This window comes from Podarcis melisellensis (genome assembly GCF_964234715.1).
Source record: "Podarcis melisellensis genome assembly, chromosome: 1".
In the NCBI taxonomy this organism is placed as follows: Eukaryota; Metazoa; Chordata; class Lepidosauria; order Squamata; family Lacertidae; genus Podarcis; species Podarcis melisellensis.
Window position 1 is genome coordinate 131,886,583 of NC_138528.1, and position 12,706 is coordinate 131,899,288.

Genomic DNA, 12,706 nt, shown 5'->3' on the forward strand with positions numbered 1-12,706 from the left:
TTCCATATGAAATTCAGAATATTATTTAGTGTTGTTGAGAAATGTCTTCTAACTGAGTTACTTTAGGCCTTGGAGGACCAACATGGCCACACTTCTGCTGAACACAAGGTGGTCAGTCTTCTCTAAGGTCTGTCACAGAAGCCAATGAGAGAAGAAGAAGAAGAAGAGTTTGGCTTTGATATCCCGCCTTTCACTCCCTTTAAGGAGTCTCAAAGTGGCTAACATTCTCCTTTCCCTTCCTCCCCCACAACAAACACTCTGTGAGGTGAGTGGGGCTGAGAGACTTCAGAGAAGTGTGACTGGCCCAAGGTCACCCAGCAGCTGCATGTGGAGGAGCGGAGACGCGAACCCGGTCCCCCAGATTACGTGACTACCGCTCTTAACCACTACACCACACTGGTGTAGTGTAGAGATGAATGATTTTAATTCTTTTATGTGCAGAGATTGATACACCATCCCAGCTACAAGTGACTGATGTTCAGGACAGCAGCATAACTGTGCGATGGCAGCCTTCTTCTTCCCCAGTTACTGGTTACAGAGTGACAGCTGTTCCCAAAGATAACCATGGTCCCACAAAAACCAGAGTTCTCTCTGCAGGTAAGAACACTGCATACATAAAACTCAGAGAGGGACACCCAAGGGAAGGAAAAGTCCATAATCTAAGGCTAACTTACTAGCAAGCCAAAATGTTGGGTCACCACTGCACCTTCCCCATAGGCCAGCTTCTCTCTCTCTCGTGCTTTTTCAGAATGCACTAGCATGAACAGAAATAAAAAAAATCAAAAGCCTAGAGGTCATAAGAAACCTTGGCAGAATAACAATGTCTTCCTCAATTACGAAAATGTTCCATGGAGTTCCACAAAGGGCTGAGATAACATGCTAAAATCAGTGTACATGACTGAGGCAAAACGTGGGCCCTGGAGAGGCACAATGGCCAGGACCTAAAGAACCACGCAGTTAGTTCCACATACCTATGTGTGTATGCATCTAATGCTAAATTATGGGATAATGCTCTATGCACAAGCTGGAATGAGCTTCAGGGAGCTGTGCCTCTCTTCTCCCATCGCACTGATGTGTGTAAACCTAGGAATCATGGTTTATTACAGACATTGATTCTTCCCCCATTTATACAAATCAAGTTCTACTCCGATTAGGAGAAACAGGAGGAGGAGCCCAAACCTGAGGCTTTGCTCAGTCTTGGCTCATGCATTTAGTTCTAGGGCAGCCTCGCCCAACTTGGTGCCCCTCTAGCATGCCGGCTGAGAGTGATGGGAGTTGTAGTCCATTTAATAGTCATGTGAGACTAAGGCACTGTACATAAAGGTAACATCTTCTGGTCCAACATGGTGTTTAGTGTACCTCTTCTAGAATGACAGAACAAGTCTGCAGCAGTGGACAAGCATCATGGTCTTGAGATGTGTTGGCAACATCCTAAGAGTATTTTTGTCAAGATTGCAAATATTGTTATTCATCTTTAATTAGACATCTGATTTCCTCCTTGCAAATGTTTGTTTAAAAGCCCCCAGTGTACAATATATTTCATTGGAACTGGCTTATAGAGCAAAGAATTTCTGCATTTTTCATTCTGAAGAAATTTGAGTGCGGAATCCATTAACAAAGCATCTTTTGATCTGGAACTATTTGTGTTAATCTAGAGCAAGTCGCCTTTCCACTTGGAGCACAAATGAATACTTGCACAAGGGTCTCAGTTGTGACAGAATGAGGCCATCCATAAATAACGTTTCATTCCTGATTAATGTTTTATTGGCCTTTTGTTGCAGATCAAACTGAAGTTACAATTGATGGACTGCAACCTACAATTGAGTATGTAGTTAGTGTCTACGCCCAAGGTCAAAATGGAGAAAGCCAGCCTCTGGTTGAGACAGCTGTGACAAGTATGTATTTTGCATTTTCTGAGTTTTACAGCAGGAACACAATGTCTCTGAATGCTTGAATTCACTGGACATATCTACTTTCAGAAATCTGTGCAAAACACAGAAAACAGCAACATTCCCACTGATACAACCTAGAGAGGCTGCTAAAACTCTCTTGCTCACCCCAGCCTCAGAAGATGTGCTTTGAGTATGGCTAAAAATGGTCAATGCAAAAAATGAAAAACCTTGACTCTTAATTGCTTTTAAATGTGCGCGAAACATTGTACTTTCTATGGTAAGATAGTAAAGGTGACAGCTGGAGATTGCAAACTCCTTTTACATACTATCTGACAAAGATACCAATGCTGAGGTTGCTTTTTTCTTTTCTTTATTCCTGTCAGCAGCCTGTGGGGAGGTAAATAAGCAATAACAGTGAAATTAAGTCACTTGAAAGCATAAATTCCCAGTTAGAAATCTGCATATCAAATTTTGATGAAAAATAAAGTGGAGGAGGAGACTAGCTCTCTCTCTCTCTGCGTGTAGCACAATACAGCATTTTCAACCCTGAAGTAAATCTGCACACTAACAATGCACATTGAGGCACAAATACTTCCTGATGAATTCATCAGCTGGTGAGTTTTACTGCTTGCCATATGCTCTGTGCCCTGACAAATCAGGGCAGACTTGCCCACAGTAATACAGTCAGGATATGATCTTTCCCTGTCCAAACACTCCGGCTGTGTGGGATCAACAGAGCTCTATCTGTCCCCCCCCCCCACTCAATGTATTCACAGGAGAATGGGAAGTCTATGTGCACCTTCCATATCCCTATCCAGCCTTCCTTCCTTTGCCTGTACAAAGGAAGAATAGGGGGAGGGTTGGATAATAATCTATGAAGAGCACAGCTAGATCACACCATAGGTCCATCTTGTCCAGCATGTGCACAGGTGGCCAGCCAGATGCATCTGGGAGGCTCATAAGGAAGACGTGGGCAGTGTGAGCAGATCTTCTGTTTCCTGCTTAGGGAAGGGAGAGGAGAGCAGGGCTCCACTGAACAGCAGGGGCTCCTCCATGCACAGGTGCTGTGCCCATGAAGGGAGAAATTAACCCAGCTAAGAAAAGAACTCTAGAATTGAAAGAGAAACAAGACAGCATTCTGAAACCCCAGACTTGTGCAAAAGAAGTCACCTTTTCTATCTGGAAAGCATAGAAAATGCACAACTCTAACATCACTTTGCTATCAATGGTGGCAAAATATGCAATCATTTGAATCTTCTTTTTAAATGAAAAGACTGCTCCTTGGCTCACGGAAACTGGCCGAGTGCTCAATTCTGTGCATACTTACTCAGTCCAATGGGACTTCCTCCCAAGTAAGTATGCATAGAATTGCAGTGCTAGTTTTTACCGACATCTTGAAAAGCGATCCATGCTGCTCTCTGCTGCTTAAGAGCTGCTTCCGATGTTACTGTTTAGGTACATGGAAGCACTCCCAGAAGTCACTTCTGTGTTTGCAAACATCCTGAGGAATGGAAGAAAATATATGGACTCCAGGACTTCTGAAGCAGCCCATGTCTATCCTGGAGCTGATACTAAGCCTTCCAACAGGCTGTTTTCAGTCATGGAAACAGAATCACTAATACGCTGAAATTGTTATATCAAAAGTAACATCCTGGTCTGCCAAATACTATCTTTAATTTAAAGATAAAGCTTCGTATGCATATTATCTATGCTTATGGCAATAATTTGCAAGAATGGTGTGTGTTTTTCGACAAATTGATATGTGGATGTTAATTTGTTGAAATAGCTACCTTGAGGCCTTTCTGCAGTCACTTACAGCAGTACAAAGACAATGATCAGCTTGAGTCTCTGATCTGACTGGTGTAGAGCGCTTTTGGGAAACACAGTTCCTCCATCAAAGAGGTTCTGGGCTAGCAAAAATAGTTGCAGGTCCGTGGGAATAGTATTTGAGGAGGGTCTTTAGCCAAGGCTATTTTCTGATGGGGGATTGAGCTTGCCAGATTCCAGGCTCCTTCCTTGCTTCTGCCTGTCTGGTTTTCTGGGTTGCAGCAAAAGCATCAATGCAATGGTCAGATCAGCTGAAACCATCAGAAGTGTGCTGTTGTGACTACCAGCCATTCGATTCCCAAAAAGCTTGTGCTTTATGCTGATTGCTGTTTGCAATAGCATAACATACAGCTGAAAAACATGGTACAAGTCTTAACTGCTACACCTCCATTGTGCTGCTGTAAATGGCTCTGCAGGCTGCAAAATAAAATAAAAAAATAAATAGTTTCTATTTCGGGATGTGGAGAAATAGAAGATTGCTTTGCATGCCTATAACAAAGTGCTTTGTGCTACCCAAACCTGCTTCCCCACGCTTCCCCTCCACTTAATCTTTCATCATTAATTTGCCTAACAGACATTGATCGCCCTAAAGGACTGACATTCACTGAGGTGGATGTCGATTCCATCAAAATTGCTTGGGAAAGCCCACAGGGGCAAGTCACCAGGTACAGGGTGACCTACTCGACCCCTGAGGATGGAATCCATGAGCTATTCCCTGCTCCAGATGGCGAAGACGACACTGCAGAGCTGCATGGCCTCAGGCCTGGTTCTGAGTACACTGTCCGCATCGTTGCCTTGCACAATGGCTTGGAGAGCCTACCTCTGATTGGGACCCAGTCCACAGGTACACACATAGCAATGCCACCCAGTGGCCAGGGCAGCTGCTGCCTTCGTTGCCTGGCTGGCCAGAATAGTTTCCAAGTGCTGCTGGTTTCTCATCTATGAGACCCCCAGTTCGGGGGAACGCCTTTGGTGTGGGGACATAGAGACATGGGTTTCTTTTGCATGGAAGATGGAGGATATCACACACACACACACACACACACACACACACACTGACTTGGGAATCAAGGGACGTGTAGCCTTTTCCTCCCTTAAAAAGATTACCTTTGATAAAAGAAAAGGTGATTAGTTTTCACTTTTTAAAAAAGCCTTGGGCAGGGGTTCTGAAGGTCCCCTATGACACTTCCATTTGCCCTTCTCCTTCTTCCTTTCTCACCTGTTTGATCACCATTGCAGCCTATGCCCACAGTCCTTCCTTGCACATCCTTTTAATTTCATTAGTACTCGCACACAACATTTGAGCACAGAATTTGACTGATTTGGGGCATTATCCTTTGTCAGCCTAGTCAATAAATGTCTCTGCAACGTGTTACCGTCATATAATCTTGATTATTGTTGATTCTATAAAATCATCATGATATTTCCAAAATCACATAATTGACCCTGTTTTGGGGCAGGAACAGCAGAGTGCTGCCTGGTTATACCTATAACCACTCTTTAAAATTCTAAATCTGTAACCAGGGACATTAGAAAACAGCACCAATCACCTCCACACCTGTGTGTGTGTGTGTGTGTGTGTGTGTGTGTGTGTATTACTCAGTTAAATTGTGGCAGCATTGTTTAAAGATGACTTTGTAGCTTAGTTAGTCCCTGTTTTTCCAGCAACTATCTTCCATTACTGATGATCCATGTATAAAAATATTTCAATACATATTTGTCTTGTTCAAGGCACCTGGATTTTGAAACTACCTTTCTATTAGATTTTTTAAAGATACCTGATCACATCATCAAAACTGCAGTCACCTGAAACTTCACAGCAGGGCTAGCCATTTCTGTACTCATTACTACTCCCGAAGTAATCTAAGTTTTTAATCCTAAATTTGACAGCAATCCCACCTCCTATGAACCTGAAGTTTATTCAGGTTGCTCCAACCAGCCTGACAGTCACCTGGACTGCACCTAATGTTCAGCTTACTGGATACCGAATCAGAGTGAATCCCAAGGATAAGAACGGGCCAATGAAAGAAATTAACCTCTCTCCAGATAGCACATCGGCTGTTGTCTCAGGACTCATGGTAATTCTTCTTTTATTTTTTTGAAAGGGTTTTTTATTTGTGTTTTTCCATACAGTTCAAAAAGAATGAGTAAAGAATAAATGGAGAAAATGAAAACAAAACCACTAGAAACCAAGGACACAACGCAAAACACCCAAGGACTTCCCTTGCTCTCCTTCTCTGGTATCTTTTCTTTCCTCTTTCTTCTGCGTATTCTTAGTTACCAAAGTTCTACTCTTCGTACTCATTTTCTCCTACTTCCTCTTACACTGCTGAATTTTTTCAAGTCCTGCTAATCTGTCCACTTCTTTACACTGATTTTTAAAAATACTCTACAAACATTTTCCAATCCTTTTTGTATTCTTGGGGACTTCTGTTATGTATTCCCAGAAGAAAAACTTCTGGTTTCTTGGGAAATGTTCTCTTAAGAATTTCCCCCCTTAATTCCCATAATTCCTGGATTATTTTACATGATCACCACTTGCGGTAAAATTCTTCTTTTTAAATGCATTTGGTTATAATTGTTTTGAAGCCAGGACATTATTTGGGGCAGAAGCTCAACCTCTATTGAGCTTGACTACACATTCAGCGCTCTCTCATAACTGCATTTGAATGAAGCAAATAATAAATACATTACAGCAAGCAGCATAGGCACTGAAACCACCTCCCGTTCCTCCAAAAGGGGTTTCCATTGAAGACAGAGAGTTATGGGTATATCTCCTGACAGTCCCTGGGACTGCAGTCACTGTTGCCATGTGTAACTTTCATCCTATATATCTCATAAAAGATGCATAGGGACAGTGGGGTTTTCTTTTTTTGAAAGAAGGTGGTGCTTCTCACCATGAAGTTGTTACAGTAAGTGACATACTTTTAACATCTGGGGGTGGGTGAGTGCTAGTACTGCATTCCCTTGAATTCCCCCAGAAAAAACCTCTACATGTGGAATATGCAATTCTCCAAAAGAGCAGATAAAAGCTAATTACCAAGGGAGGAAGTCACTGAAAAATGCTCGTTTCTTTGTGTCATCTGAATATTTGGCTCCATCTGATTTTCTGATTGCTCAATAAGGCTCCCAACACTTCACAATGCATCGGATTAGAGAATATAAATGAAGAGCAGGCTTACTGAAGTGGCTTATGCGTCAGCTTTTCGTGACCTCCTGGAGGATGTAAATCTCTTAACAGCCCATGGTTTTGTTACATCTAGGTGGCAACCAAATACGAAGTCAGCATCTATGCTCTTAAGGACTCTCTGACCAGCAGACCTGCCCAGGGAGTAGTCACTACCCTAGAGAGTAAGTTACTCAACATTTCAAAATAGCCATAGAGTCACTGATTCAAAGGCAAAAACGTTTGGAGCTTTTTCAGTTTCGAGAAAAGGCAAATAAGTGGGAAGGGGGAGGACATGATAGAGGTGTATAAAATTATGCATGGTGTGAAGAAAAAGGATTGATAAGTCCCCCCAATTGCCCAGTATTAGAACCCAGGACCATCAAATAAGGCTGAGTGTTGAAAAACTCAGGGGAGACCAAAGGAAGTTCACACCACAAATAGCAAATTTCCTACCACAATCTGCTGTGAGGCCCACCAACTAAGTCCATGAATAATCCTCTTTTAAAGACATCTATCAGCAGTTGCTAGTCATGATGGCTGTCGGAGGGTTGGAGGCAGCAGGTTTCTACATAGAAGTCATTGGGGAGCACCAGTGGGGCTCTTGCCCTGGTTGTGTTCTGCTTCTTTCCTTTCCACAGACATTTAGTTGGTCATTGTTGGAATACAGGGTGCTAGTCCAGATTGGTCCTATCCCTCTTCTCATATTTGTTGGGAGTGCCTGGAAATGGGTTCCTAGAATCACTGGTTCTAATCCTGAGTGAAAACTAGGCAGATTGGGTTTGGAGGTATAAATAAGTGATAGTTCTAAAGCGGCCTTTTAGTGGCATTTGCCTCAATGAATGTTTGCAAGACTGCATGTTTGCAAGCACATTTGAAGCACTATCTCCCACTCCAAAGAATCCTGACTGTTGTAGTTTACCCCTCACAGAATTACAGTTCCCAGCAACCCTTCACTGCAGTGCCCAAAATTCTTTGAGAGAAGAAATATGTGTAGAGTGTGCTTTAAAGGTATAGTGTGTCTGCAGCTGTGTATGACTGTGGTACTAGCAGACTGTTGTGCCAACGGACGGTTGCCTGACTTTTGGTGTTTGTGTGAATGTGCAGATGTCAGCCCTCCCCGCAGGGCACGTGTCACAGATGTCACAGAGAGGACCATCACAGTCGTCTGGCGCACCAAGACTGAGGCAATCACGGGTTTCCATATTGATGCTGTCCCAGCGAATGGTCAAAATCCTGTTCAACGAACAATTGGCCCTGATGTTAAACCCTACACTATCACTGGTATGTGAACTTATTCACACCACCTCTGTGACTGCCCATCGTCCCATCTGCGCCCAGGCTCTGAGTCTGAGTCTGCTTGGCTCTTCCTTTCCATACCTCCACTACTTTTCAGTATGATTTCAGAATGCAGCAGGGATGTCTGCAACAAAAACTCTGCTCACCTTCAATAGGAAGCAGCACAATAGGCCCTAATTCCCATCCCCGCCATTCATGGTGATGCCACCCTTAGGGCTTGTCAGCCAACCTCCTTGGAAGCCCTTGCTAACATGTTTTTATTGACTGGAGGTGCAATGCTGTTCAGAACAGTACTTTATATGAGCAAGGTTTATTTTATTTTTAATATTTCACTTTGAATCACAGGCTTGCAGCCCGGCACTGACTACAAGATTTACATCTACACCCTGAACGGCAATGCTCGCAGCTCCCCAGTAGTGATTGATGCTTCCACGGGTAATGGTAGTTTATAAAAACTCATATTAACTGAAATGGTGGTTTCCTTTCCTTTGATCATGTAAATCATCTGTGGCATGTTACAGCAATGATTCTCTTCCCGCCGCTTGGGCTTTGGGGGAGAAGCAGAATATTCTCAGACTTGTAGCTGAAACATATGGAAACTGTATTTCCCCCTTGAGGGAGATGATGTCATATTAAAATACATGCACTCAATGGTTTTATTTGTTCCTTAGCCATTGACGCCCCCTCCAACCTCCGCTTCCTTACAACCACAAGCAACTCCCTGCTGCTCACTTGGCAGCCACCCCGGGCCAAGATCACAGGATACATCATCAAATATGAGCAGGCTGGGGGGCAGCCTAGGGAAGTGCTTCCTCGTCCCCGCCCTGGCACTACGGAGGCCACTATTACAGGTATGTACCCCTCCCCAAAGAAGTCAGCTGTTCAGCTGAGAGGTGGGGTAAGCCTGTTCCTTGCTTGACCATCCCGGGTGGGTTGGGGGGTTTGGTAATGACAACCTTTGACCCTGCCTCAACAATTTTGCCTGTTGTAACTAGTGCATTATGTCCCAAAGACCTGAAGAACTAAGCCTACTCCCACATGCATAGCAACAGTCTGGGACCATATACTGGCCATGCTAAAATGCAGCAGGCCAATAGACCACTTTGGTTCAGTTGTTTCAGAAGATGAACCTTATTAGCACTTCTAACCTTTAGAAGCCTGCCCCTCTCTCTCTCTCTCTCTCTCTTTCTCTCTCTCTCTCTCTCTCTCTCGAAACATGTATATCACATCCTTTCCACTATGACTGCGTTTACAAAATCTGAACTTAAACAGGACAACAGATGAACAGTATTAAATAACAGAGAGATGAAAGTAACAAAACAAGAAAAACAAAGAAACCATATTAAAATATAAGAAGTTAAACCAGCAAAACCTTATCCCAGCAAGATTAATGTCTATCTGAATAATAACTAGATGGTAGTAAATGGGAGCAGTGTGTGTATAGAGTACAAAACTAGAAACCTATAAACACTTACCTGGTAGTAAGCGCCATGAAAAACAACAAGGCTTATTTTTGAGTAAGCATGTATAAGATTGCACTGCAAGCTGTTGTGTCGACTTTGAATACTGCTTCTTTTCAATACTGCTTCCTTTGAAAAATGGGTTTCTGCCAATCCTTTGTCAGGTCTGGAGCCAGGAACAGAATATGTCATCTATGTATTTGCTGTGAAGAATAATCAGAAGAGTGAACCATTGATTGGAAGGACAAAAACAGGTAAAACACCTTCAATCTTACTGAACACGAAAGAGAAGCTAGATGCAGTTGTTTTGAATTTCAGTTAATGCCATTGCCACACAACTGATGGCACATCACTGCTTAAAATTTCCTTTCTATATCTGGACACAAGTGGAGACACTCATCAATCTGTATATATATATTCAGATAAGTTGGTAATCCTGACCTGCAAAGTACTAATGCAGTTTAATAGATTTAGCTGCGGTTGACAAACCTCCTTTCACTTTTTGTCTTTCCTGTTTCCTACTTTTAAGATGGTTGACTTAATATTGCTGCTTACCTCTGAATCTGTTAGAAACTGAGGATACACTCCAATCCAAATTAAACATGTCTGCTCAAAATTAAGCTTCACAACATTCAATAGTATATGGGGTGGCATCCTCAGCATTTAATTTGATTGGTGAGAGGTAAGCACTTGCTTAACTCTCCTTAATTGTAAATCAGTGGAACCTACAAATGCTTGATTTGATCTGGATTGTAAACCAGATAAACTATATTGACTAGTAGATATCAGTTGATGCAAGTCTGATCAAAAATCAAAATGTTTATTCGGCTTTACGCCCATCATGAAACACACACAACAAAATAAAATAAAATAAAACAAAACAGCGGACTCGTACAAACCACAAATAATATAACACAATTCACAACTCACAAGGGCAGATATTAGCCATTCATAAGAAAAGATTAAGATTAAAAAGATTAAGATTAAGATGCAAGTCTGAGTGACTTGTTCATACATTATTAAGACACAAGAGTTGCTTTTTTCTCAGAAGAAAGGGAGTCAAGAGCTTCAGTCATGGAAGATTGACATAACTCAGTTAGTTTCAAACCAGATTCACCTTTGAAGTTACAGATAGGTAGCCGTGTTGGTCTGCCATAGTCAAAACAAAAAAAAATCCTTCCAGTAGCACCTTAAAGACCAACTAAGTTAGTTCTTGATATGAGCTTTCGTGTGCATGCACACTTCTTCAGATACACACTGAAGAAGTGCATGCACTGTATCTGAAGAAGTGTGCATGCACACGAAAGCTCATACCAAAAACTAACTTAGTTGGTCTTTAAGGTGCTACTGGAAGGATTATTTTTTTTTTGTTTCACCTTTGAAGTGTGTGATAAGTAGTTGTAAAGTAGAGGGGAGTTTAGGTGTTATCATCCTAAGCTAAATGATTTTGGAAATAGGTGCAAGGGGTAATGTAATATATAACATTTCTCCTCTTTAGCTGAAATTACATCAAAGGAACTGAATATAGTGGTTCCAGGGCATAGTTTGAGGGTACATAATGCAGCCTGGTGAGAGTTGTGTACACACTGCCTTCCATGGTGGAAGAGTGGCAGGATAGAAATGTTCTGCCATTCATTCATTCATTCAGCAAAAGATCATTTGTGGCAAGAAGGTTCTCTTGCTTCATAGGGGATCGTCTCAAAGGTACAAAAATTGTCATCACTTTGGCTCATCTTGAGTTCTGTGGGCACATGCTTTTGCCTTCTGGCTGAAGCGCTCTAAGTAGCCTCTGTAGAGAAACTGCATGATGACTTTTCAGGACCATGTACTGTAGCACCCTTGAGAATGCTGCTAATGTTTAATTGCTTGAATTAGGCAGTGTTTTATGGAGCAGCTGCTTAGTTTGTTTCACAGTGAAAGCAGCGCTTGCTGAAGGGTGCTTGAGAACCTGGCTTTGACTGCTTCTAACCTCTCTTTGGCTAGATGAGCTTCCCCAGCTAGTAACGCTGCCACACTCTGGCCAAGGTGTGTCAGAGAACCTGGATGTGCCCAGCACTGTGGAGAACACGCCTTACCTCACCAACAACCCGCATGATAATGGAAATGGTATCCAACTTCCTGGGACTTCTGGTCAGCAGACTATACTGAGCAAGCCAGGCCAACAAGTCATTGTGGAAGTATATGGGTCTCGGACCCCTACAACTGCCACCACCCCAGTGGGGCGTAGGCCACATGTGCAGCCTGGAGACCTACCAGACGTGGATGAACATGCTTATTATCCCCACAACCTTCTGCCCAAGAATAATCACACGAGGCTCCAGGAAGCAGTTTCTCAGACAACCATTTCTTGGACGCCCTATTCAGAGACCACAGAATACATTATCTCTTGTCAACCTGTTGGTGCCGAGGAAGAGCCTGTAGAGGTAACTTGGTTTTGTTAAATTTCTAAAATGTAGTGGTTGCCATTGTGTTTGTTTAGATAACACCCTCACTGGCACTTTACCAAGTTTCATAGGCAAACTGTCTTCAAGACCCCATTCTCAAGGAATTTGCAATATAATAAAGACAATGGTGAAAACAGGGATGGCGTGCTAAAGGTAATGGTTAAATGTACCCATTGAAGTTACACGTACTTTAATCTCAGTTGGATATTACTACTACTACTATTTAAATTTCTATACCACCCTTCTACTGAAGATCACAGGGCAGTTTACAATATAAAAACACAAAAATACATGACATAACAAACAAAAACAACACCCCCCCTCCAGTTTAAAAGGCCATAGGTGGTTTAATTGGAGGCCTGGGAGAAGTGGAATGTTTTTGCCTCAAAATATGTAACCAAAGCACCAGGCAAAACTCCCTGAGGAAAGCGTTCCGCAAATGGGGAGCCATGACAGAAAAGGCCCGTTCCTGTGTTGCCATCCTCTGGACCTCTCTCAGAGGAGGCGCACAAAGAAGGGCCTCAGATGATGATCACAGGGTCTAGGTTGGTTCATATGGGGAGAGGCAGTCCTTGGGGTTTTGCGGTCCTGGGGATGAGGGAGAAGGAAAGCAGAGAA

At 42.7% G+C, this 12,706-nt stretch overlaps 1 protein-coding gene across 8 annotated transcripts in view; it reads left to right on the forward strand.

Annotated features, from left to right (window-relative positions):
* The window catches only part of FN1 (fibronectin 1), a 71,011-nt gene that overhangs the window by 51,357 nt on the left and 6,948 nt on the right, over positions 1–12,706 (forward strand). For 4 of the 8 annotated variants that reach the window (XM_081892627.1, XM_081892628.1, XM_081892630.1 and 1 more), the window contains 10 exons: positions 442–597; positions 1,782–1,895; positions 4,294–4,563; positions 5,610–5,797; positions 6,983–7,070; positions 7,993–8,169; positions 8,530–8,619; positions 8,856–9,035; positions 9,809–9,898; positions 11,628–12,067. In XM_081892627.1, the coding sequence (XP_081748753.1) occupies positions 442–597; positions 1,782–1,895; positions 4,294–4,563; positions 5,610–5,797; positions 6,983–7,070; positions 7,993–8,169; positions 8,530–8,619; positions 8,856–9,035; positions 9,809–9,898; positions 11,628–12,067 (1,793 nt within the window). The remainder of the gene's footprint in view (positions 1–441; positions 598–1,781; positions 1,896–4,293; positions 4,564–5,609; positions 5,798–6,982; positions 7,071–7,992; positions 8,170–8,529; positions 8,620–8,855; positions 9,036–9,808; positions 9,899–11,627; positions 12,068–12,706) is intronic. The other 4 variants (XM_081892629.1, XM_081892632.1, XM_081892631.1 and 1 more) reach the window with 1 other exon arrangement.